This window comes from Oryctolagus cuniculus, chromosome 6 (genome assembly GCF_051225735.1).
Source record: "Oryctolagus cuniculus isolate XC-2025 breed Fujian yellow rabbit chromosome 6, ASM5122573v1, whole genome shotgun sequence".
Lineage (NCBI taxonomy): Eukaryota > Metazoa > Chordata > Mammalia > Lagomorpha > Leporidae > Oryctolagus > Oryctolagus cuniculus.
The window spans coordinates 18,287,309-18,313,653 of NC_142872.1; the positions used below are offsets into that span (position 1 = coordinate 18,287,309).

The 26,345-nt window shown below is 41.1% G+C and overlaps 1 protein-coding gene and 1 long non-coding RNA gene across 14 annotated transcripts in view; one reads left to right on the forward strand and one right to left on the reverse strand.

The window, feature by feature from the left end:
• CCDC192 (coiled-coil domain containing 192) overlaps positions 1–26,345 on the forward strand; it is a 310,484-nt gene that overhangs the window by 137,858 nt on the left and 146,281 nt on the right. For 3 of the 12 annotated variants that reach the window (XR_016235326.1, XR_016235325.1, XR_016235328.1), the window contains exon 6: positions 12,098–12,326. The exons of 7 other annotated variants lie outside the window; for them this stretch is intronic. Coding sequence is in view for 1 of the 5 variants with exons in the window: in XM_089334915.1 (XP_089191041.1) it covers positions 20,807–20,817 (11 nt within the window). In the remaining 4 variants the exon portion in view is untranslated. Of the gene's footprint in view, positions 1–12,097; positions 12,327–20,806; positions 22,842–26,345 lie in introns of those variants that run through there. 2 more of the 12 variants (XR_016235327.1, XM_089334915.1) reach the window with 2 other exon arrangements.
• LOC138850133 (uncharacterized) lies at positions 802–25,117 on the reverse strand. 2 transcript variants are annotated; one of them, XR_016235337.1, is made up of 5 exons: positions 24,861–25,117; positions 9,784–9,870; positions 8,726–8,898; positions 1,838–1,939; positions 802–1,548 (listed from the first exon to the last, which is right to left on the reverse strand). It is a non-coding gene; the product is annotated as an uncharacterized LOC138850133 (long non-coding RNA). The 2 variants fall into 2 exon arrangements; XR_016235338.1 differs by having other exon boundaries at positions 8,726–8,855; positions 24,861–25,116.

Sequence of the window (26,345 nt, forward strand, 5' to 3'; positions counted from 1 at the left end):
CGTAAAGACAATTGATAAGTCTGTTTTCATCGCCTTGAAACCTAAAGAGTAAAATCCACAAGAGAATATTATGCATGTAGTCATTTTTTCTAGTGATGGTCACAGAACACATTGGAGATAGGCCTTCAGTTCACTTGAGAGAAGTTTGCAACTTCTGCATTGCCTCTCCAAAACCTGGTACACCAAATGTTATTGGAAGATATCTAATTCTTGTTACTTTTGTTTTTGATACAATTACTATCATTCATTGTCTAACAACAGCTTTATCTCTTGGATATTTGGTCAAAATGTAAATAATACTGGGATATCAGGGCACTACTGGTTAATGGGAAGGGGAGATACATTAAATCCTAATTTTCCTTCTTTGCCCATTTTTTTCTGCTGTATTTCTGCTTAAACAAAACATGACTAGTATAGGGGGAAAAACCCTGATGCTCTTATGATACAAATTTTAAAATTTTTTAAAAAGCAGTTATTCTAAAGTCCATCATGAATCAAAACAGTGAATGTCTTGAGACAATGTCCACTGCTTTGGACACTGTTGTATTGCACGTGGGAGTGCCTGGAATCGAGTCCCCCTTCCACTTCTGATCCAGCTTCCTGCTGGTGCACACCCTGGGAGGCAGCAGATGGCTCAAGTACTTGGATCCTGGCCATCTATGTGGGAGACCTAGACAGAGGTTCTGAGTGTTGGCTTCACTCTGGCCTAGCACCAGCCATGGGAAGTATTTGGGAAATGAACCTGCAAAGGAAGATTTCTTTTTTTCTGTCATTCTGCATTTCAAATAAAAATAAATAATCTTATTTTTCCAATTTTTTTATTTTTGTAAGGTGCACAAATTTTGTATATACAGATTTAGGAGCATAGTGATACTTCCCACACCACCATCTCTCCTACCCACACTTCCACCCTCTCTCCTCCATCCTTTCTTGTTCTTTAATTTTTACAAAGACATACTTTGTTTATTTTATAATCATAAGCTTAACGCTGCACTAATTAAAGAATTCAACAAATAGTAGGAAGGAAAAAAAACTATTCCTCAACAGTAGAGACAAGAGCTATAAATGATCATCAAATCTCAAAAAATCAATTTTGCTCATATATGTTACTTTTTTTGGTACTCTTATTCGTTACCACAGATCAGGGAAAACATATTTGTCTTTTTGAGACTGGCTTATTACACTAAGTATAATGGTTTCCAGTTATATCCATTTTGTTGTGAAAACAGGATTTCATTCATTCTTACAGTTAAGTAGTATTCCATAGTGCATATACACCACATTTTCGTTATCCATTCATCTGTTGGTGAACTCCGTATGTTTGCTAATATAAATTGAGCTGCAGTGAGCATGGGGGTACAGATGACTCATCTGCTGATTTCATTTTGTTTGGGTAAACTCCCAGGAGTAAGATGGCTGGGTCACATGGTAGATTTATTTTCCGATTTCTGAGGAATCTCCATGCTGTCTTCCCCAGTGGCTGTACTTGTTCACATTCTCACCAACAGTGGGTGAGGTGATACCTCTGAATTCACTTCAAAATAAAGCCTGAAAAACAAAGTCCAGTAACTTCAACACACCATGACCCGTCTCTAACCACAAAACAATCAGGGATAACCCACCCCCACGTACATATTTCTGACTTAAACACCATCCTTCCCCTAGTTACCTTGTGTCCTTGTTTACAAATGCCAGATGCCTGAGCCATAAGACTTTAAGGAGAAAATATGATTTATTAGCATCTGTAAACAAACCAGAGACTCACAGGCATGCCATTAGCCTTACATTCCGATGGACGCAGAGTCTAGATACCATCAGGACACTCTGTGTCACTTACCTCTGCTGCTTTCTGCATTGAGACTTCATTCTCTGAGGCTGGATGTCAGCAAAGACTGGAAACATGACCCTCAGCATCTGTGGGCTGCTCTTATAATTGGCCCTCCAAAGAAGCAAGCAAGAAATTTTTTTTTACCAACTCTCATTAGAAATAGTACAAGGAAGAACTCTGTGCTGGGTTTGATTGGTCCACCCCTGGATATGAACTACAGTTTTAGTGGCCAGGGTGGGAAATTTTGATGGAGTGAGCTTTGGTCACACACCTGCCACTGAATGGCAGGGTGAGGGGAAATGGGTGGGGTAGGAAAATGTTCTGACTGGCAAAGAATCATTTCCTTAAAGGAAGGGATAGCCCATTACTGGAAAGAAGGAGTGATGGACAAGAACCAACACCCCGAAAACACTCTCAGCTACTGGTCAGAATCAAATATAATGTAATATTTAATGAGTCATGCATCCCAGGGGCATTTGCACTAAAAAAATAGCTTCTGGGGCCAGCAATGTGGTACATCTTTCAGGGATCTCTATACTGTCTTCCACAATGACTGTACCAGTTATATTCCCACAACAGTATATTAGGATTCCTTTTTCCCCACATCCTCACCGTCATTTATTGTTTTTTGATTTCTATATGAGAGCCATTCTAACTGGGGTGAGGTGAGACCTCATTGTGGTTTTGATTTGCATTTCCCTGATGGCTAGTGAACCTGAGCTAGTGAGCCCATGTGGGCGCTTGTTCAAGTCCCAGATGCTCCACTTCTATTGCAGCTTCCTGCTAATGTGCCTGGGAAAGCAGCAGAAGGTGGACCAAGTCCTTGGGCCTCTGCACCCACATGGGAGACCCAGAAGAATCTCGTGTCTTTGGCCTGGCCCAGACATGGTCATTGCAGCCATTTGGGAAGTGAACCACAACATGGAAGACCTCTCTTTCTCTACAACTCTGCCTTTCAACTAAATAAAATAAATATTTAAAAAAAAAAAAAAAAGATTCTTCCCAATGAACAAAAGAGCTTCATGATCCAAGAAATTAATTTCCACTGGTGTAATTTTCAGACCCCGTAATTGATGGAGAGTGAACCAGTTTAGGAACCTGCCTCCTACCTTTATCAAGTGATCTGGCTGCACACTCTGATGGTCTGTTTTAGGACAGTTCACTTGACAAGGAGGAGGAAAGTGTTGGTTCTGAGTTACATGCTGTGTTACATGGAATAATGTTTTTTGTTTTTTGGGTTTTTTTGACAGAGTTAGTGAGAGAGAGATACAGAGAGAAAGGTCTTCCTTCAGTTGGTTCACCCCCCAAATGGCCACTATGGCCGATGCATTGCGGCCCGCGCTCTGCGCTGATGTGAAGCCAGGAGCCAGGTGCTTCCTCCTGGTCTCCCATGCGGGTGCAGGGCCCAAGTACTTGGGCCATCCTCACTGCCTTCCCGGGCTACAGCAGAGAGCTGGACTGGAAGAGGAGCAACCGGGACAGAATCCGGTGCCCCAACTGGGACTAGAACCTGGGGTGCCGGCGCTGCAGGCAGAGGATTAGCCAAGTGAGCCTCTGCGCCGGGCAACATGGAATAATATAAAGCTCCTCTGTTATAATCTGATTATTTCAATTCCCACAAACAGATTATTTAAATATTTCCAAATAAATTTGTTCTTCATATCCAAATGTGCAGCTTTTCCTTATTTGGTTCATTTTCAAGCCATCTATAGATTGCTGTGAAAGTCTTTTGATCAGAGGAATGTTCCAGAATGTTTTCAAGTGTGTTTGTATTCAAAGTGATGAGAACCACTAAACTTTTCCTCCTCTTCCTCCTTTTTTATTTATATTTTTTTGCATAAGCACAGAAAACTATTTTATTGACTGTATACTTCAATTTAGTTCTCCAAGGAAATAAATGATTTAAGTCAATGAAGAGTTGAGCTAAAGAGAAAAACATCTTTCTTATAAAACTGGCTCAGCAGGAAACCTCTTTGTTGATTTTTCTGTGTGCAAACAGTTGTGACCCGAAGCAGATTCCTTCCGTCATGTCTGCAGCCTGTACCTGAGGCGCTTACATCTTTGGTTACCAGCAGAACCCTGGGAAATGGTGGTTGAACTTCTTCAAAGGCTGAGCTCATCTTTTGGTAAACCTCCACATGCAGGAACCTAAGGTTACCCTTCAAAACAGCCTTTGTTTCCTTTGGTTTAGGAGGACCAAGTTACTTTGCAAAAGGTCTTCTATGCAGAGTCCTGTTGTTGCCATGTGGTGGTCATTTGATACAATGAAAGCTCTTATTGTTAACCAAAATGCAGATTTCCAGCCAGCATACTTAAGGGAAGGCCCTGTTTGGGACTTCTTTTCTTTCTATTTCTTCTGATGCTTTTCTTTTAATACAGACAGTTGTGAAATAAAGCACGCAGCCACCACATGCATGTTTTCACTGCCACAGGGGAAGTCATTCAGTCCATGAATCCTCTCCTGATTCTGCTTCAGAGGACATCCTTGCCAGGTAGAGCTGATAGATTCCAGGACAGCTGTATCCAGGACTCCAGTCAGAATACAGCCAGCTAGGTTGCAGAGGAAGCTTGTAATGGAGTTGATATTGCAGGGATTTTTTTTCCGTGACACAAACTGTGTCTAAACTTATCTCATTAATGTTAAGTCTTAGATTCTTGCCGTCCTGACTTCTGGAGAAATCTCTTTGCTAACATCTCCGAGCTGATCCTGACCAATATTTTTATGGATATCTTAACAGGATGTCCACCTTCAGCACTGAGTCCAAATCTTCTGTCCCATGTACTGGTGTTGTTACCTCGTGTCATGCAAACTGCTGTAGGCTCAAAGCTCCTATTGCAACTGGGTGTTGAGGAACCAGGGATGTGAAGGCAGTGAAATGTCCTGGAATTAGATCTGGCAGTAGTTGTGCAACATTGTTAATATGGTGAAACCACGGAATTGCCTGTTAAACATGATTAACATGATGAATTCTGGTCGTGTGACTTTTATCTCAAACAGTTATTAAAATTATTAAAATTATTAAAACAGATACAGTAGGCAGTGGCTTTACGAGCTCCTGTGAACTGATTTCTTAATAGCCTCACATGCAATTCCTGTCACCTGTTCATTTGAACACATATTTATCTACCTGTCTATCTGGAATTTTCTAAGATAGTAACAAGGCCAGCTCTGGGATCTCAGTGTTTCAACTGCTGAGACTCTTCCAAAACAGTTTTAGGAGATGTTAAACATTTTACAGAAAATGTGTGTTATGAAAAAACTGTGCCTGGATTTCAAAGGTTTTTGTGCCAAAATAAACTTAATTTTTTTTTTCATTTTCCATGGACTAATTGAAGTTCCTTTGGATGTATCTTTTTAACCTCTAGGGCCCATTGCCTGTCAGATTATCTCTTCTTTTGCACCCTAAAGAGCTCCTAAAATAGAACCACTGCATCTCCAGAGCTGAATTCTTCTCACTGATTTTGTGTAATCTTTGAGAATCAGTGTTTGAACAGGGGTCCTGCGAAACTTACAGATTTATTACATATGTGATCCCAAGAGGTGCTGCTGCTTCCAGCTGGAGGCTGTGACCTCATTTGTATATACAAATCTGGGATGATTGTTTCTGCAAAAGGACATTTCAGAGAGTCTCTGGTCCTAAAAGCATTGATGTAAAAGCTAAAGCATTGATCAGGGCTTTGTTGGCTGCTAGTTAGAGAAACCAAAATGTGACTGGTTTCAGCAGAAAAGAAATTTGCGTTCCTGAGGCTGATCAAGAGGCTGAGCCGCAGGGCCTCTGGACTGCTCATTGGACCCTTCTTTGCTAGTGGTCTCATCTGGGCTACTGCAGCCAGACATGGAAAAAGGGTCCCCTCACTGCCATGGCTTACCAGACTACTGAGACCAGCTCCTGCTTTGCCTGCACGGAGCCACTCCTTTCTTCTTCCTGTAGTATAAGCATGACTTTTCCTTAGGTGTGGACCCCTCTCTTATTCTCCTAGATCCTTTAGGATCATCCACTAAGCCTCTCTTGCCCCTTGGCCCAGGGAAGGGCTGGCGTTAGCAGAGCCAATGACATTTACTCTTTTCCAAGGACATTAGCCTTGGTGGAATTGATTTGGGGAAGACAGAGGAAGATTTCAGCAGATTCATCCTGGAGATTGATGCCTGGCCCTTGTGGAAAATGTCTGTTAGCTTTGGTTATCTGTATCCCTGAGGCTGCTTTCCTGAGATCTGGTTGTTAAAATTTTCCTTCTATACTGAGAGAGAGAGAATCTCTCTGTAATTTTTTTTTCTTAAGATAGTCCATGTTGGCTGGTAGTACTTGCAACCCGAGAGCCTCAAGTCATACCCAAGTCTTGGGAACAGAGTCTCTTTCTCACAGTCTAATCAGAAATCTCGGAGAATGAATTTAATAGGCTCTACTTAGATCACATTCTTAGCACTTGGCCCAATTGCACTGGCCAAGGCAGTGGTGTGTTACCAAGGACCATACCTGTGTCATGTGCTGTAGGTCAGGGGCCAGGGAGTTTCCAGATAAAAAGTGGGAACGCTTTCTGGACAGAAAATACACTTTCATTGTCCCATTTAATGTAATTTAGTTAAGTCTTACACATTTGGAGAACAGAGCCATCCACTGTTTTATCTGATCAGGAAAGCACAGAATTGCTTGTTTTTCTGTCCTTACCATTTTCAGACTGCATGTTTCGGCCCCTCCTTGGTGAGAGACCTGGAAATATCTTTATTTTCTAGTTAACAAAGAGTAAGAAGATCCATCCTGAAATTTTTGGTTGGGGTCCAGTATGTTCTAGCTGCACCAGCTGTGGGAATTTAATGAGTCAAGGTCCCCTCCTTCCTTTGTTTATAAGACTAATTTTGGAATTATACCATTATCAGGAAATGGTGTTCTCTTCCTTCTGTCCATCCCTTAGGAATGGTTTTTTAAAAAGTCTCCTGGCTTCTGAATCCGGAGAGATTGTAAAAGGGCAAGCATTAGCTAAATGTCAGACAAGGCACATGGGAATTGGAGCTTGATCCGTTTCAGAGGGCTCCTGTTTAGTCGTGGAGACTGCTGTGATCACCAGAAGAGTGTGTGCTGTTTGGAGTGTTGTTCAACAACCCAGACCACAGTCAAGGACAATGACGTTTCCTTCCAGGAAATTTGCAGAGCAGTCTTGGGCACTCCTTTGTCAAATAGCAGATGGACATTCTGTTTGTCAACATCAGCTGACTTGGAGATTCTGAGGGTGCAAATTCTTATGCACCAGCTGTCAACCCTGGTGTGGCTGTCCCTGGTATAAACTTCATATGACAAAGTAGAAAAAGTGAAAGACGTTCTCTCTTGCAGCTCCCCACAAACCTATCTGTACACGAAATTACTTGACTGTGCTTCTAATTTTCTCAATTGAATATAGCCACAATTTGATATATAATTAAGAAGAAATAAAGAGGAGAAGTAATAAGAACAGCGTGGCCCCTGAGTTGCTTAGTTGCAGTTTGATCTGTAAGAAGTATGTTATTAAACTCACACTGGCTCATTAAGCAGGGCCTGCAAGCCTGAAAATGTCACCCATCTTCTGCAGGTGCTTCCTTTCATCCCACAAACTGGGGCTGAGAATGTTTCCCCTGTTTTCAGCAAGACCTGGAACTCCTGCCATGACAAACTATCATCTCCATCTGGAGCGTCTGCTCCACTAAGATGGTCTGGACATGTTCCAGAGACCACTGTCTTCCGTGGCTATTCCTGGTGCATAAGCAGGGGGCCTATTCTAGAGAGTTCCACATGGCAAACAAAGGAGGGGAGGAATTTTCAGCCACAGACGACACTTTGATTACTATAAACTGATTGATTACAACTCACAAAGGTGAATGAGGCCAAGGAAATGAAACAGTGCAAGACAGATGGCAGAAAGACACATGGATACAGCACAAATGGAAGAAAACAAGAACTCTTATGAGATTGCAAAGGCAGAGCAGCTACTTATAAGATGGGTCAGCAGGCTAAAACTAACTAACTTAGTTCTGTCGAATACCTCTATTGCCTTAACTCTTTAGAAGGTCCTAAATTTATAAGGGAGTAGAATAGCAGAATTGTCATCTCACTGAGCTGTCTGTAATAGGATTCTGAACCAAGTAAACGTCTTATCCTCTGTTAACTCACAAGACTTCAACCTGTCCTACTAAAGATCTTCCAGTCCCTCTATCCCAGCTAACCAGAGAAGCACTTCTGATGGCTCTTTAGAGTACATGGATCTTTTAAAATCTGGACACATGACAAAACCCTGTTCTTATTCCTGGTTGCTAAGTGTATCTCTGACAGTAGGGACTTCTTTTCAATATGATTTTATTTTTGTAGGATATGTCACAATCAGAAACACTCATTTTCACTTTAAATGATGTATAACATGAACTAATTCAAATCATTTTACTTAAAGCTCCAGTTAACTTTTTAAAAATATTAAAATGAGAATCCTTTCAAAATACAGTTTTCTAAACCAAGTCTTAATGTATTATATATCTGTATAGTTATTATATCATTAGAGCTAAATTAGGATAGCACCTAACATATAAGTTCTGACATATAAACTTGTATAAAAATTTTTTTAAATTAAGATCATGCTCCAGAATTCTAGATATATTATAACTATACTTATCATTAAAACAGGATTGCATAAAAAATGGAAATGTTGCATTTATGTAATGGATCTCTTTCATGAACTTCTAAGACCCTGCTAATATCTTGGGGTCTTAGAAGCCAAGGTCAGACGGCTGTAATTAACTCTAAAAACCAAAAGAATGTCAAGGCATTGAGGAAAATGCAGAGCTGACTATGCTGGAAGTGAGCCAGTACTTACCTTTTATTAATTGCATTCAAAGAAGAAAACATATTAACGCTAGGTCTTGTGACATATGCCTACCTTGACGCTCTAGACAACATTTTCAGATGCCAGTGGCTGATCTTTTCATTATCATAGCTAAAACTTCTCCATGTAAGTCCCAAGAGTCAATGATTGAGAAATGATGGCCTTCTTTGAGGTTGCTTTTGACCTAAAGCCAAGGGAAGTAATTTGTTCAGCAGAAGCTGTGGGTTCTAAACAAAAATAGATATGTGGAAGTATTGGCAAACAAAATTAAGTACTTAATTTTTTGTCAATAAAGCAATATCAAGATACAATATTAGTATAAAATCCTAAAGACATGGAAACTGGTTCCAGGATTTTATTTTTTCTTCCCCTGTGGGGACATGCTGATAAATGCTCTTATATATATTGTATTTAAAGACTGGTCCTTTGAAAACATTCCTGAAGAAAACTGATCCATCTACCAATCTGTATTATCTCAAATACCTCAGCTTTCCCTTTAGTTAATTTAGTCTAAGGTGCTGAATAAATATTTTAACCTATATTTTTGAAGATGTATTCATGTGTTTGTTTGAAAGGCAGAGTGACAAAGAGGAGAGACAGAGAGATCTTCCATCCACTTGTTTAGCTTTTAAATGACTGGGTTTGCGTGTGTATTTCTTTCGGTGAGATTTTTGGTATTATTTCTAGCTTTATTGCATGTGTACATTGTAGCAAGCACTATATGATGAGGTAAAGTGGGAAAAAAATCTTGATAAACTTCCAATCAAGGGAGGAGAAGAAGTAAAGTTAATACTAACAAAATAAAAATGCACATCTAATGAGTAAAGTCTGAACCTTGCTGAAGTGTGTTAGCCATTGCCTCAGCCTTATACAGCTACTGGCAGTTCCCTCCCAAGTGATCGCTCTGCTCAGCCCCTGAAGGCTTCATCCAGGTATTTTCTCTTTCTGGGTTTCCTCTTACCCTACCCCGAGCCTTCTTCGTGGTAGCCTTTTGCGACTCCTCCTTCACCAATTCTACCTTCCCACCCTTATCCTGACCTTGCCTTGAGTTACACCCATAAACCTGTTCAGCTGACACTCACAACTTCTACTGAAAGTATATCTTTACTTACCATTCTTTGCCCATAGGCTGTAGGTTTCTTGGGGAGAACAAGAGATGATGTTTTAATTTTCTTTGTATCCACAGCCAGGCACAGTACCTGTTGTAAGATGGTCATGAAGTGTTGAATCGATGTATAGTGAATAAAACTTGATGGGGGCCGGTGCCACGGCTCACTAGGCGAATCCTCCACCTTGCGGCACCGGCACACTAGGTTCTAGTCCCAGTCAGGGCGCCAGGTTCTGTCCCAGTTGCCCCTCTTCCAGGCCAGCTCTCTGCTGTGGCCAGGGAAGGCAGTGGAGGATGGTCCAAGTACTTGGGCCCTGCGCCCCATGGGAGACCAAGATAAGTACCTGGCTCCTGCCATCAGATCAGCGCAGTGCGCCGGCCGCAGCGCACCGGCCGCAGCGGCCATTGGAGGGTGAACCAACAGCAAAGGAAGACCTTTCTGTCTCTCTATCTCACTGTCCACTCTGCCTGTCAAAAAATAAAAAAAATAAAAAATAAATAAAAAAAAACTTGATAGGATTCTATCTTGGTGTATAGTACTTTATATATTATTGTCAAGACAGAATTAACTTATGAAATTAAAAAAAAAAATGAAAGCCACTTACCTGACAGATTTACCAGGGAACAAATTATACTTTGAGATTTCCAGTGATGTCCAAGACATAACTAACACAGCTGCTGGCTCCCAGGATTAAGGGGATTTTCAGATCTCAGGATTAATTTGAAAAGCTACTGATTTTTCTGCACAGTGTACTCGTAGACTGATTTTGACCTGTCTCCAACTGTAGCTTTTAATGGCTTTTCACTTTACTGTTTAAACTCATATTGGTGGCACACACGTATGTTTAGAGGGCTCAAAATGTAGAGCTCCACGTTGAAATCAGAGCTCTGTCACTAGGCTGGTCCGTCCTGTAAAACTGAACTAAGTGTTCGTTCCAAAGCCCTTCCTTTTCTGTCCTTTAGGCTGACTAGCCCCTGACCTTCTTAGCACTCTGGGCCAGCACTTGACCTTGGTGTCATTAGTGCCTGTGCACTTTGCCACTGTAACCCTGTCCGTAATAGCTACCACGTTTTGGATTCTTCCTGACCTGTGACCCTGGCCCTGGTCAACATTTTATGATTGTTTCTTAAATTGAATATTCCAGATTACTTTTCTGGTTCTTATTGAATTCCTTAAGTAATCAGCATGTCCCTCTCTTGGTACATGTTTTCTTCTAGCTGGTTTGGGTAACATCCTACCCAACTCCAGCCCAGCCATTATTGTTCCCACCTGTATAGCCTCATGGACCCAGCAAGTTGGTTTGGTTCCCACAGATGCTATGATTTCTTAGGACTTTAATGTTCAATGGCCTGGCTTAAGTACACTGTTGTTTCTTTCCATCAACTATGGAGAACATCTGGCCAGCAAACTGTATTTGATCTGGCCCTGTTGAGGCAACCACAGGTAGGACTCAAAATTCAATAAATCTATAGCAGGCAAATTTTTAAGTTAATAATTTTGTATAGCCCATAAATTATTTTATGAATATCCAATTGGCCCTTGCAGGAAGAAGTTTCCCATCTATCTTCACTGTCTAATACCTGATCCTTCCCCAGTGATTGTTTTTTCTTTTTAACACTCAATGCTTTTCATTAAAGACAAGCTACTTACACAGCAAGAAAGTTTTGATAATGTCACTTTCACAGTCAGGAAATCCTGCAGTGGTTTCCCATTGTCTAGGAAACAAAGTTTGTATGTATTAGCCTGACATTCAAGGCCCTCCATGAACTGGCCTCAACATTTCTGTTTCTCAAAACTTCCTTGCACATACTCATCTTTGCTCTTTCCATCACTTGCCTGACAAAATAACCGGTCAGAGACCAGTGCTGTGGCGTAGAGGGTAGAGTAGCCGGCAGCAGCACCAACATCCTATATGGGCATCTGTTCAAGGCCTGGCTGCTCCACTTCCAACCTAGCTCCCTGCGAATGGCCTGGGAAAGCACCAGAGGATGATGCAAGTGTTTGGGCCCCTGCCACCCGTGTAGAAGTGCTTGGGCTCCAGCCACTCTAGAAGTTCCTGGCTTTGGTGTGGCTCAGTCCCTGTCATTGCAGCTATTTGGGAAGTAAACCAGCAGGTGGAGGATTTCTCTCTCTGTCTCTCTCACTCTATAACTCTGCCTAATACATAAATCTTTTTTTAAAAAAAATGCATACATTAAAAGCCCCTGTGTGTGTTCTCCACTCCAACCTGAGTGGCTTCACTTTGTTTGCATGGTTATAGACCTCAGAGTGACATTCAACTTTTCCCAGCAAATTAGCTCTGACTTTCCCCCTGCAGGTTGCTTCCTTACTCTCCTACTGGGTGCCTTCATGTGTCTCCTGTGACATCCGTTGCCACCACCCCACATACATACACCAGGGGAGTGATCCTGCCTATGACTGACGGAGAGCACACAAGTCATCAGTGCAGAACACAGTCATCTGTCCAGTGCCAAGTCTGTGTGCTCCTGATTGTGCCTTGCTGCAGTGGAGAAGGTCTCTCCCATTAGAGCTCCAGACTTGTCCAGGTATTGTGGTTTACTTACCTTATTTCAAATTTGCATCACACACTGCATTTGCATAGAAGCATACTGACATCACACATCTCTGCAAAACTTTACCGTTATCTCAGTTCTTTGTCCCACCCTTTCCTCAGAATACAGTAAACATTTGCCAACACATTCTTTTCCCTTCCTTACATCACTTCCAATTGCATTTAATCAACTTAAGTCTGGTTCTTCCCACCCAGCTGAGATGATGGTACTCAGTTGCAAGTGCCCAATTCAGGGTCCCCAGCAATCTTCCTGATGTCAAATACAGTGGAAATACTTCTGCATTAATGCTGGAACATGGATTTATACAATGCGGATAACATATCTCTCTTCTTGACATTTTTGTTGGTGTATATCAAACCCTACAGTTCTGGCTTATCTTCCTCTGTATTAATTGTTCCTTCTTTGTCTAACTTGGAGCATCCTACTGTACAGAACCTAGAAAGAGCTTTAGGACTGAGTTCTTCAGTATCTCCAGTTTTTCCTGGATTGTATGATTCATTTTCATGGCTTTTGATGTCACCCGCATTCTACTAAATTTGTATCTCCAATCCATCTTCCTCTCTCTCATAAGTAAAGTTTATATTTTTGTTTGTTTATCTAACTATCCTACCCATCCTTGCTTCATACGTGGTCTTCCAATTTTTTTTCTCACCTCAAGCAATGGTGTTACCACCTGCTCTGTTATGCAAGCTAAATAAATTGGTAAAAAGTGAAACTACAAATTGAGATTAATGCAATTAAGAAAATAATTAAAAGTCTATGATATAAAGTAATACATTAGAGTGGAGAGCACATCGATGAGATAGGACACTAAAAACATTTTTTAAATGGAGATGATATCTCAACAGAAACATCAGTCATAAGAAGGAGTTAAGCCTATAGAGGCAGGGGAAGAGCATCCTGCAACAGGAAATGGCATGAAGGAAACGTTCAGGGGAACAGTTCTGTGTATGTCAATATTAGTTTCATATCTAATGGTCCCGGAGCAAAGAAAATAAAGGGGAAAGTAGCAAGGGATGAGGGCTTAAAGATAAGCAGAGAACAGATCAAATGTAAGTATTTCAATAGTCCAGGTGAGAGGTAGTGGTAGTTTGTGCTAGAGAGGTAGAACCAGAAAGAATATAATAATTTTTTTAATTTTAAAAATCATTTTATTAGGGTAAAATATATATATATATTTTTTTTTTTTTTTGACAGGCAGAGTGGACAGTGAGAGAGACAGAGAGAAGGGTCTTCCTTTTGCCATTGGTTCACCCTCCAGTGGCCGCCACGGCTGGCTCGCTGCGGCTGGCGCACCGCGCTGATCCGAAGGCAGGAGCCAGGTGCTTCTCCTGGTCTCCCATGGGCTGCAGGGCCCAAGCACTTGGGCCATCCTCCACTGCCTTCCCTGACCACAACAGAGAGCTGGCCTGGAAGAGGGGCAACCAGGACAGAATTCGGCGCCCCGACAGGGACTAGAAGCCGGTGTGCTGGCGCCGCAAGGCGGAGGATTAGCCTAGTGAGCCGCGGCGCCGGCCAGGGTAAAATATATTTCATTTTAACCGTTTGTAGGTATATAGTTCAGTGGCCTTAAACACATTCACAGTGTTGTATATTGATTAGAGATTTAATCATTTCCAACGAAAATGCAGTGACCTTAAGCAATAGCTTCCTTCCAGCCCTTGGTAACCTCTGTCTCTGGGAATTTAGTTACTCCAGGAACTTCACATAAGTAGAATCTCATGATCTTTGTCCTTCTCCATCTGGCTTCTCTCACTAAAGCAAAATGTTTTACAGATCCACTCATGTCGCGGCATGTACTAAAATTTAATTCCTTTTATGGCTGAAAATATTCCATCTCCCAACCATTTTTTGTTGATGGCCAAGTGTATTTAATTTTTATTTTATAAGTAGAACTTGTAAGACTTGCTGATGGATTAAATGCAGGAATGAAGGAGATAAAGATAACCAGGATGGTTCCCAGGTTTCTAACTTGTGAAAGTAAGTGGCAGGAGGTTGATTTAATGAAATGAAGAAGCCTGGGGAAGGCTGTCCCTTAATCCCCATCAAACAAGTTTATCAGGGGGAAGAGAATTATTGAAGGATGTGGCCCTGAATTACTCACATGAGGAATTCAAGATAACCATGTTGAGAGGTATGAAGGCACTTCAAAAAGTTTGTGGAAACTGATATAACCTATTTTGATGCAAGACCTCATATACCTGGGTTTCAAAATGTTTTATGCCAAAGTAAGATCATCTTTTAATTCTACTTGCCATTAACTGTTTGAAGGACACTCATGAATGTGGGAAAGGGGTTCATCAAGAAGAAAATGCAAAGTGGATGTACCAAATGATAAGTCTGAGAGAGGAATGCTTTATTCCTTTTGCCCCTAATTCTCTATGTCTTTGTCTGATCTTCATGTCCCAAGTAAAATGGCAGCTCTTTCCAAATCTCTTCAGGTACTTCTGAATGCTCTCTTAATGGCATTTATCATCTTTTGGCTTATCCAACAGTTTTTGTCGATTTTTCCTGTGTTGGACTATAAGCTCTTAGAAGTCACATATCTGTATCTTTGCACAGTCCCCAGGACAGTTGCCCTGCATAGAGAAGGCTGTCAACTAATGGTGGGTTTTCAGCAGAGTTTTGTTATCAGGAATGGACAGCAAAAAAATAATGTGTTCATTTCCAAGCCTAAAACAAGCCAAGAAGCTATGAAGAATGCTGATTACAATAATTATTATTTGAAGATTTTAAATTTAAATTCTTGAAACAATTAACTTGTACAATGATCTGATGCCATTTCATTTTTGAAGCGGTTGAGAAAACCGCCAGATTAGAAACTGAACATCTTGGAAACGTCTCAAAAGAAAAGGTAGGTAATCCTGAGATAATTAAGGAGCTGTTTGTTGTGTTGCTTTGTTACCATGTAGTTCTGATTACATCAGAAAGATTAATTTCTGGGTGAAACTGGCAGAACAGAAAAATACAGATGAAGTCATTTCTAAATTTATATAGAAATTTGTTTAGTATCTAAAATGCTGATGTTTGTCAAGGTGTAGCTTAGATAGCCAAATGCCTTTAAATAATGTACCTAAACTCAACATGCACTCTCATTACAATGAGAGCTTGCAAGTATGCTTGTAGATTACATATATGTAGGTGATATGGAAAGAAGTTTATATTGGATCTTTACTAACTCTAATAGGTCACTTGACAACTGGCAGTGTGTCCTCTAACATCATCTTCCTTTTGTTGTTCAGTTTGATAGAGATTGGTATTGTTTTATGTAATATTCTTTTGTAAAAAGCAAAGCAGAGAGAGAGAGAGAAGGAGAGATGGAAAGAGATCTTCCATCCAGTGGTTCACTCCCCAAATGGCTGCAATGGCCAGGACTGTGCTAACCCAAAGCCACGAGCCAGGAGCATCATCCAGGTTTCCCACAAGGGTGACAGGAGCCCAAGCACTTGAGCCATGTTTCACTGCTTTCCCAGGCCATTAGCAGGGAGCTGGGTAGGAAGTGGAGCAGCTAGGACTTGAACCGGTGCTCACATGGGATGCCAGCTTCACAAAAGGCAAGTTAACCTGCTGTCCCACAGTATGGGCCCCTTATATAATGTCCTAATAAGAGCTTAGACAATTATGGATTTAAATAACTGTTCAGAAATCTGTATTATAGTTGATCAAATGTGCAAATAAGGATTTTTATTAAAAAAAAAAAGCAAGTCTGGTTAACTAAAAACCCATGGCTCAGGGTTAGAAAGAGAAACAGTATAGAGTAGGTTTATGTGAAAATTAAAGAACAGGGAAAATAATGCTCTCCATTGTTTTGAGTGACAAAGAATTGGCAGGAATCCAAACACCACAGGAGACAAGATTAATATTAAGTATATCTGTCAGCATCCTGTTTGAAAATCTCAGCCAGGATCAGAGGTATCTGAAAACATCCATAGGGGGTTTTGCCTAATAATGAGTCATACTTTCTGTACTGGAAAGCCCTGAGATATCAATATAGGATGTTAGAAAACTTCAGGAAGAACTCAGTGGTCTTCTTGCCTAACTTCCATGTACTACAGGTGAGAAAACTAGGGCCTAAAAAGCCTCTCTCTACTGTCCTGCAAGGAAGGCACTAGGAAGTAATGAATAGGATATGGGCTTGGGAACTTGACTGAATTAGATTCAGATCCCAGCTCGGTCAGACAAGCCCTTACCAATCTCTCAGCTATTTCCTCAGTATATGTAATACGGAGATCAAAATAGCTGTTTTGCAGGGTGGTTGTGAGATCGGGAGCTGTGTACATAGAACACTGGGCACACGGTGAACAAATAAACAAATGCTAGGTCATATCACCCCAAGTCATGGCATAAATGGCAGAACAAGGATACCCACTTCAATCCAGGTGTGTTTTCTCTACACCCCTAGAAATTCCCAGCCACTAATTCCTTCAAAAGGCGGGCATGGGGAAGGATTGTTACATTCTTCTATTAATACTTTGACTTTTTATAATCTGTAAAGATCAAATGAGTCACTAGTGTATAAAATGCCAAATGGAACTTAGTAATTTTTCCAGAACATCAACATAACAAAGGATAGTTCAGTGCCAGGGGCAGAAATCTATTAACTTGGAGGAAAAACTTAAAAACACAGCTGAAGGAATCTTTCTGAATGTAATTTTGAATCTCCAGTATGTGTAGAGGATGGGGCACCAATGCTGCATACATTATGAATACCAAACTAGGTTTTGGAAATTATTCAATGGCCTGCTTCTTTAAAATTCAGTAAGATTGCATTCGATTTACCTAGTATTGAAGACAGAAGTATCCAGACTTTCAGAGATTGAATGCATTATAGCAGAGAGGTAAAGGATAGCTTAAGCCTTTATGGTTTGCAAAAGAGTGAATAAAGCTTAAGTGTTTTTTTGTCCTAAATAATCATCCCCATTGTGTGTGACTTGGAAATACTGGCCCTGCCACTTGCAGGATCAACTTCATGAGTCACAGGCAATCTGACTGCTCAGATCTTTGAGTCCTGGCTAATCTCATTCACTTGTACAGACCCAGTCATTAGCCATGACATGTTAAATGAGGATGCACTGCTCAAGTTTCTACAACCAGGTAACTGCTCTACCAAATACCTTTTCAGGAGGATGCCTTAGAAAATGAATATGAATTTAAATCTGTAAAGAAGGAGTGCCTTATCACTAGTTTCTGCTAGTTACTACTTGGGTTGTTCCCAGGTGCCTACAGCCATCACTATGGCTATATAAATCTGTGTAGCTGAGAAAGGAAAGACATATATAAGATTTTAGAATGCGGAAGGATCTTAACAAGGCTACAGATTAGCCTACATACCAAATCCAGCCAACCAAAAGTGTTTTGTTACTTAAAAGTATTGGCCTAAGCTATATGTTAGGTATTTTGCAATAGTTTCAACCACTTAACAATGAAGAGATTTCACATTTCAAGCAGGATTTACAGCTTTTCTTTAAAGTTGGACAATTTTGCAATCCTAAGCTTAAGCTCTTGACTGGCAATCTTTGGCTAGCAATGAGCTCTTGATGCAGTGAGTTCTTTCTTGTCACCCCATGTCCGGTTGCTCCCAGTGGAGGGCAGTTGTGTACAACAAGTTTGTCTTCACAACATCCGGTTTTATGGAAGGCAAAAAAAGCAAAGCACACTGAGATCAATAGACACCAGAACTGAGGTCTCCAGTCACCTATAACTTTTCCCTTTTGAGAAAGTCTTTTAAAAAAAATAAGATATTTATTTATCTAAAAGGCAGAGTTACAGAGGTCGGGGGGGGGGGCGGGAGGAAGTGAGAAACAGAGAAGGAGAGAATGTTCCTTCCACTGGTTCACTCCCCAAATGGCTGCAGTGGCTGGAGCTGGGATGACCTGAAGCCAGGGGCCAGGAGCTTCTTTGGATCTCCCATGTGAGTGTAGGGATCCAAGGACTTGGACCATCTTCTGCTACTTTTCCAGGTGCTATGAGCAGGGAGCTGGCTCCAAGAAAATCTTTGTATTTGTTAGTTGGTTCCTAAGACATGGATAAGCACAGAAATACAATTTCTTGCAACATTTGTAAGAAATGTAATACTTAGGTAAAAAAAAAAAAAAGCCATGTCAGACAAAATATTCCTGTCACTTGCTACCTAGCTTGATGTTATGTTACAAACATATTCTTGTACTGATTGTTGTTAGATACTTGATTGGTTTTATAGGATTTTTAAGAAAATCCGTTGCTGTTACTTAGACATCAAATGCCAACATACCTAGGAGCCACTTGGATTAGTGAAATATGAGTCCCTAGGTGCTTTGTAAAGAGGTTTTGATGTGTACATTGGTGTTGAGATGCAGGGATTTGCATTTTTAACGAGTATTAGGGGTGATTCACACACTTACTCATCAGAGTAAAAGGCCACTTTCCTCTCTTCAGTTCTGATCTTTGGTTTCTGACCTTAATCACGACACCATTTCCCTTCATTTAGAGAATGGAACTTTCCTGCTTGTGATATTTTCCTTCTTTCTTCTATGTTGCCTGTTTTGTAGTTGATTAAGGAAAAACCCAAAGGAGATCAGTACAGTAGGAAAGTACAGTAGGAAGGATTGATTCCCAAAAAGTAGTTGCTCAATCTGAATGTTTTCCATGGTGATCAGAATGCTCGCGTGTAGCGGTCCCTACTGACTCGACGAACGTGGCTTCTCCTTCGCAAGAACACTGTCTTTAGATTGAAAAATATGTCCTCTAGGACCCACATTGACCAGAAATTTCTATAGCTTGAGTTTGGAACTGTGGGTCACTTGCTTTGGGTTTCCTCCCTAAAATGTGTGTTCTTAAAAGATTTTGATACTTCATCTTCCCTACAATTTACTGTAAGCAAACAGGCAAAATAAGTCCTGTCACATAGTTCTGCACTTGACCATTATCTGTGTTCACCTGATTGGATTATTTCTCATCTTCTATCTTATGTCAGAACCCATTTTAGAATAAATTTAAAGAGAAGAATTCTATATGCAATTCAGAAAAACTAAACAATAAACATACAAAGGAAACTTATTTTCTTGTAAGAAAGTGATTGCCAAAAAGACACATGCTCTGTAGCCACAATGAACCCAAACTGAAGTTCTACCAGAGTCCCACAGTAGAGAGGATAAAGAAAGAAAAAGTTCATCAAAGCAGTGAGTTGTGTTCCCAGTGGGAGAGTTCTGATGTTACAGCTAAGGCTCTCAGGTTATCTGTAAATGCTCAGGATCGTGCAATTCTGGATGTGACAGCTGCATATGTAACTGGGCCACTTTGTAAGAAGGGTAAGGCCTTAGAGGATTTTTAAACTTTTTCAATGGAAAAGACAAATCATCTTATAGATGCTTATAGAGTGACACAGTTCCTGAAAAGAGCATATTTAAGATTTTCTTTGTTCTATTTCCTTCTAGGAATTAATCTTTAGAGAGTTTTATCAAATTTTTCCCCTCAAAATTTTGCTTCAGAATGAGTGTCCTACTTTATAAATGAGAAGGTGAAACTGTTTAAGAACTTTTCAACTTCTAATGTATTTTACTTCGGAAGCAACTTTTAGAGTCCTACAGCATAGGTTAACGTGCTGCAAAAGTAATTAATGAACGTGATTCCCCCTAGTAACTAAGACTGTCTGGTATGAAATGAAAAGTTGAAAGTACTGGGTAGTCTGTGACACAGGGATGGCTTAAAAGAGGTCATTTCAGCTTTATGATTATCATAAGAATTTTGAGACTGGCGTGCTTAATAATACCATGCTAGGGTCTGTTTTAATGGCCTGAAAGAGATGCTAATAGGGTCCAAGTATTAGTTAATAGAGTTATTTTCATGACTTGATACAGCGTTCCCTGTGTGATAGAAAGCTTGTTTGGAGGTGCAGTAATTAAACAAGAGGGGAGGGGGCCTGCAATTGTGCCCTACTTTGAACAGCATACGTAGTCCCATTTTTGCACAAACATAGCACGGCAGATCAGAAACTGTTTGATTCCTTGAACTATTGGAATATGGAAGCCATAGCCCTTGGGGAGCCCACTCCCCACTCTGCACAGCACACTCCATCCTCAGCTTTGTCCGGGAGACATGGGATGGGGCCAAGGAGGGAGACGAGAAAGCAGAGGTCACTCCCACAGAAATGGCTGCTGGGCAAACCCGATGCAACTTGGTGCTTATCATGGCAGAGTTGCGTCCATCACCCTGGTGGCTTGGAGGCACATGGGCATTTCTAGTGCTTTCTCAACAGAGCCTGTTCTGCATTCCAAGGTGGTAGTAACAGCTAAAAAAATGGATTTCTAGAGCCAAGTAGTTGTAGAGGAAGAAAATAAAAGTTTTATGAATGGGGAATGAGTCATAGACACGTGTTGAGATTTAGTTCCAAATGTTATACAGGAAGCTACTAATTTTATACTCCAAAGTAAAATTTAGGAATTGTCTTTATTTGTCTGGTTTATGTTTTCTTCAAGGGGCGAGGTGAGGAGACTTCTCTCCAAGAAAGCAAAAGAAAGGCTTCAACATGGAAGTGAAAAGAAGACCTAAAAGCAACCATTATAGACAGGCATTTGCCTGAGAGGGAGATGTTCAAGAAAAGCAGCTGTAAGGGTTAGGCTACGATTCAAAGGGAAGATTCCAAAGGGAAGCAGAGTCCCTGCTCCCATCTGTGGGCCACACTGCCCATCGGCGCAGACCGTGCATGCACTGTTTGCAGGAGAGGAAGTATTTCGAGAAAGAGCATCTGGGACAGCAGGGGGCTGGCTGAGTCATAAAGTGCAATGTCAGCAACCCAGAGGGCCGCCTCCTGGGTTTAAAGAGCAGAAAGCACAGCCATTGCCAACCACTAATGGAAAAAGTTGTCATGTGCCCTCCCTTCCCCCCAAAAAAAGAGAAGAAGAATCAGTGAAAAGACACCTAGCAGAGAACCTGCTGATTCAAAGCTCTTTCCTGGGCTTGTGGCAACTTAGATCAGCTTCAGGCTTGATCTTGAACTTGTAGGACCAGGCTCATAATTTGTAGTGTTGTCAAAATCGAAACATCCTGTATGCTTATCTTCAGATGCTTCTCCAAATACCCTGGTTGTGTGGATGTCCCATAGAAATAACAAGGGCAGAACAAGGGGACACAGGCTATGGAATCCTGGGGGTAGGGGGAGGACCCACAGGTCTTCTTCATGGCTTCTTCCAAGCTTATATTTCCGTTGGTACCTTCTTCCCAGAGAAAAAGGCCCAACCATTTCCAAAATCACTTGTGTTCATAGGTGTTTAGCCTCACATGCAGATTTAGCCATCTGTTGTCAGAGACATTTTAATGTTTACTTTGAAATGTTAGTAGAGAGAAGAAAAACTAGTATCCAAATCCCAGCTCTATTAATTTTGATATTTGCATTTTTGGCTATGCCCAGGTTTCCTACTTGCTCTAAAAGTGGAAGAGCATTGTAGGCATTGTAGGAGTTTGTTGAAAATAATATCTGGAAACTCCTAGCACCACAAATTGGCCTTCCTTTTCCTGACAAGACCTGTTCCTCGCAAAGATGCTGCAACTGTAAGGCCAGGCTGCAAATTGCAACTCATCATAAGGTCACATGCACAGGCTGAGTGAACTTGTATTTGTTCTCATAGTTGGAAGAGGCAGTAAGGCCAGTGCACACTCAAGGTGGGGGATTAGATCCACCGATGGTGGGGTGTGGCAAGTTGACCTTTTGGAAGTACACCAGGGATGGGACACAAGGCTGGAGCCTTCTTTGGATGATAAGGTTTGCCGCTCATGACTTGCTGCATGACACAGTTTTGAAGGTCAACAGCTTAATAGTTTGTTCATGTTTTCTATACAGTGGGCCTAATGCATAGGATTGTGTATGCAGAAAGATAAGAAAAGAGAAAAGTATTTTAAGTTCTGTAAGATATTATCACAAACATACCTATAATTAGGAAAAATTGACAATGTTTCTGAGCCATGATCTCAGACAGAATTGCCTGGCTTTCCAGCAAATTCTTCTTTTCAGTTAGATTTTCTTAAAGATTGTTTTTTGTTAAAGCCATACCATATAAAAGTTGGCATTGCTATGTGTCTCAAATCTTACAAAATAATGCCTCTTCTGGAAAAGGATTGATATGAGAGAAACAACTTCTGGGTTAAGAATACAGCTTTTTCCTCCTGGAAGTCATACAATTTGGTTTTTAATGTTTAAGTCTGTGTATATTTTAATGTTTAAGTCTGTATGTATTATTTTGTATCCAGAAACAAAAGATTCCAGGTAGTGGGGCATTACTTAAATTATAATCAATTTTATTCCATGTAATACAATTGACTTCCAACTTAGGATAAATTTTAAAAAGATGAATTCCTTGTTTTCGTGCAGTTTGTGTGATGACACTCATCCCATGTAGTTTCACTGAGGTTTTCCTCAAGAAATTAAACTGTTTTTGTTAAATTATTCCTAAAGAATGATTGTTAATGATCTACATTTATTTTGGGAAGATTTAGATCCAAGGTGAAAATGCTCAAGAAGTTATTGCCAAACTTAGCTCTCATTTGCAATTTTATTAAAAATTAAAAAGATATATATCAAACATATAGACACATTCATTGCAAAACTATATTTGAGTTTCTACTAAGTTTGACTAATCCAGAAGAGGAAATGAAAACCAACATTCTGAAAAGAAATAGAGAAAAGTGAAGTCAGTAGTTTTGATATGAAAAGTAGGTATGTTTCATAATAAAATCAGAAGCAATTAAGTAATTCCTGAAGGACTGAGAGAAGATTGCCCCTGTGCTGGCATCAGAGAAGAAAGCCTGGAGGAAGCCCGTGGCATCTGAGAATCTTCCTTCAAGCTCCCAGTCCATCAAGGCTGCTACACTCTTGATCTGCCCCATTCCGGGTGCATCTCAAACCTCGGCACCCTGCAGCCATTGCAACCGTTACAGTCCTGTCTTGGTCCCTTACTGACATGCCATAGCCCAGCCCTTCTGGGCTTCCAACTTCAGCACTAGATTATTTTCTGTTTTGCATCATTTGCTAATTGTCCTGTTTGTGAGTGTTGTCTAACCAACGCCTGAGTACTTGAAGTAACTGGTCTACCTCCAGGACTAGTGAGTCAAGACAGGAAGCAGAAATCAGTAACTTCATTTTCTTAAGGTAGAAACATGCCTAGTGCAATAAATCAACAACAGGATTCTCAGGGTAGTCGAGATTAAGTCTGAATTTTTGCAAGGTCTGTGCTTTGTGAGAGTGCTTGAAACATGTTCCTGCACCAAGGCCAGCATGTTAAGCAGGCAGTAGTAACCAGGCGCCATCCCCAGCCTTCATCGGGCCACAAAGAAACAAAATCATTTTTCCCTTAGCTCTTGCCCAGGGCCCTGGAGGCCAGCGGGTAGGCCATAGACTGATAACAGTCAGGAATAGTTTCTGCAAGGTGATCCAGGACCTGACAGCTGACTCCTGCGATAGGTGTATGCTGGCCACCAGTGACAACCTGAAAGAGTTCATTCTCTGTTAAAGCCAGCATTTCTCAGCCCATGAACCTGACTGAGATCATCAGCGACAGTATTACCTTACAAGAGAGATACACATGTCAAATCCTGGACTTAGCCTGGAATAGCAGAATTGATACGTCTAGAGTGAATGAGTCCCCGTGGGTCACATGGTTTAGAAGCCTTCCACAGATTCCTGTGCACTACTGAAGTGTAAAATCCAGTGTTTTAGATCACCTGGGGCATTCAATGTTGGATTCCATCTTAACAAGCCTTTTAAAAGGTAGTTATGTGCATGAAATTAGACAAAGGAGTTTGCATGGAGTTCATCAAATTTCACATATGAATAGATTTCACTTCAGCAATTCAAACTGCTGGTGTCTTTGGAAACTCAAACTGTGGCTACACAGGCCTGCTTTCCTGCATGGTGAGAAGCAGCCAGATGATAGTGGCAGCATCATTGAGTCGGGGCATGGGCAGGCCCACTGACTGTGTCTCTCTTTAGGGCCTCACTCATCACGTTAACTGACATTTGTGTTTTCAACCCGAGTTGAGAGCTTTCTGGGCTCTGTGGTGAATGGAACCAGCAACCTCTTAAAAATCAGACTTGGTGGCCGGCGCCGCGGCTCACTAGGCTAATCCTCCGCCTTGCGGCACCAGCACACCGGGTTCTAGTCCCGGTCGGGGCACCGGATTCTGTCCCGGTTGCCCCTCTTCCAGGCCAGCTCTCTGCTGTGGCCAGGGAGTGCAGTGGAGGGGGCCCTGCACCCCATGGGAGACCAGGAGAAGTACCTGGCTCCTGCCATCAGATCAGCGCAGTGCACCGGCTGCAGCACGCTGGTCGCGGCGGCCATTGGAGGGTGAACCAATGGCAAAGGAAGACCTGTCTCTCTGTCTCTCTCTCTCACTGTCCACTCTGCCTGTCAAAAAAAAAAAAAAAAAAAAAAAATCAGACTTGGTACCACTTTTCTGGAAACCTCTTCTACTTGATTAGCTCAGGGCAGAACAAAATGCAAGTTAGAAAGACAGCCTCTTAATATGACAGACACCTACCTTAAGGCTCGCAGGAGTTGGGGTTAACTTCTGGCCCTCCTGAGGACACCAAAGACTGTCAACAGGTGTCCCAGCAGTGGTCCCAGAGACTTATCCTTGTTTGTGGTTGGAACAAAGGGACTAAGAGAAAATGTCTTTATGTCACTTATCCGCAGCCATGAGGGAATCTAAGAGGGACACCCAGCAGGGCAGTTTCTCAGGACCTTGTTGACCCTTAGAAACGGAAGTCAGGAGAAAAAAAATGTATGCGTAATCAAAGAATATCTGAACAGATGTCCTTACAAATAATCTGATTATCTTACCAAAGAATGATATTTAGCAAATATTTCATTAATGTTAATACTAATGTTAATATTAACCAAATTTTTTAATAAGACAAAAATTATCCATAATCCTATCCTACCAAAATGCTGATTTTTCCATGTTAGTGTTCTCTCCCTCTTAAATATATGTTTACATGTACATGTTTTTATAATCAAAATATCACATTTTTTGTATTGTGCTATTTTAGCAACACTTTAAATTGAAGTTGTGCATAGCAGAGTAATTGTGGAGATATGTAAGCCTTTTTTTTAATAATAGCCAAACAATCTAGAGAGAACTTTAGAGCAGGAAGCTACAGAACAGTTTTCTTCATTCTTGGATCTGGGTACTGACATTCATAACATGTGTGTTAAAAATGCCAACAACTTCCTGCCCTCCTTCAAACAGTTTATTAAGTGCTCCCCAATTTATTTTCATTAACGTTCCTTACTTGGTCATCACCCCCAGTTTTCACATAACTCCTCTCCGTAGGTATTCATGGAACATATATCATACTTGGCAGTGGCAGGCAAGTGACGTAGCTGGTGCTGGGCTGGTCTTCAGCAGAGCCTTCAGCCCCTTGCATAACTACAGGTGAAGTAAATGCCCACAGGACTGATGCCTACCAGAGCTGTAGAGAATTTTCTCATTTTATGTTGAATTACAGAGGGAATAACCTACTGAGCAATGCTATTTTATAAATGGTGTCATCAGTTATTCTCAACAGTTTTTGAATCCCCCTTATGATCCAGCCATGGCTTTTGATCCATAAGATGGGTCAAAAGTCTTACTCACCTGGAGTGTTCTGAGGCATGTGTTTAATTTTATTATGTCTGCAAGCATCAGGAATCCAAATTCAGTGTGCTGAAATGAAAGAGAATATATAGGCTTCTGTCATGAAAAATGTTGGGCATGGCCATATCAGATGCTTAGATGCTATCCTTGGCTGTTGGGAATCTGTCTATATGTTCCAACCCTATTTTTCTGCACAGTGCTTTCATTCTTGGACACGTTCTTCGATTGCTGTAGAGATGGGCTCCTGTCACTTCACACTTGCTTGTACATGGTTAGCCACCAGAGTGGGACAAGCAATCCTCATTTAGAACGATCCTGCCTAAGTCCTTCAGTTCACTTTCTTGGGGGTATTTTTTGAGTGAATCGTTATGGATGGATGATAAGCAT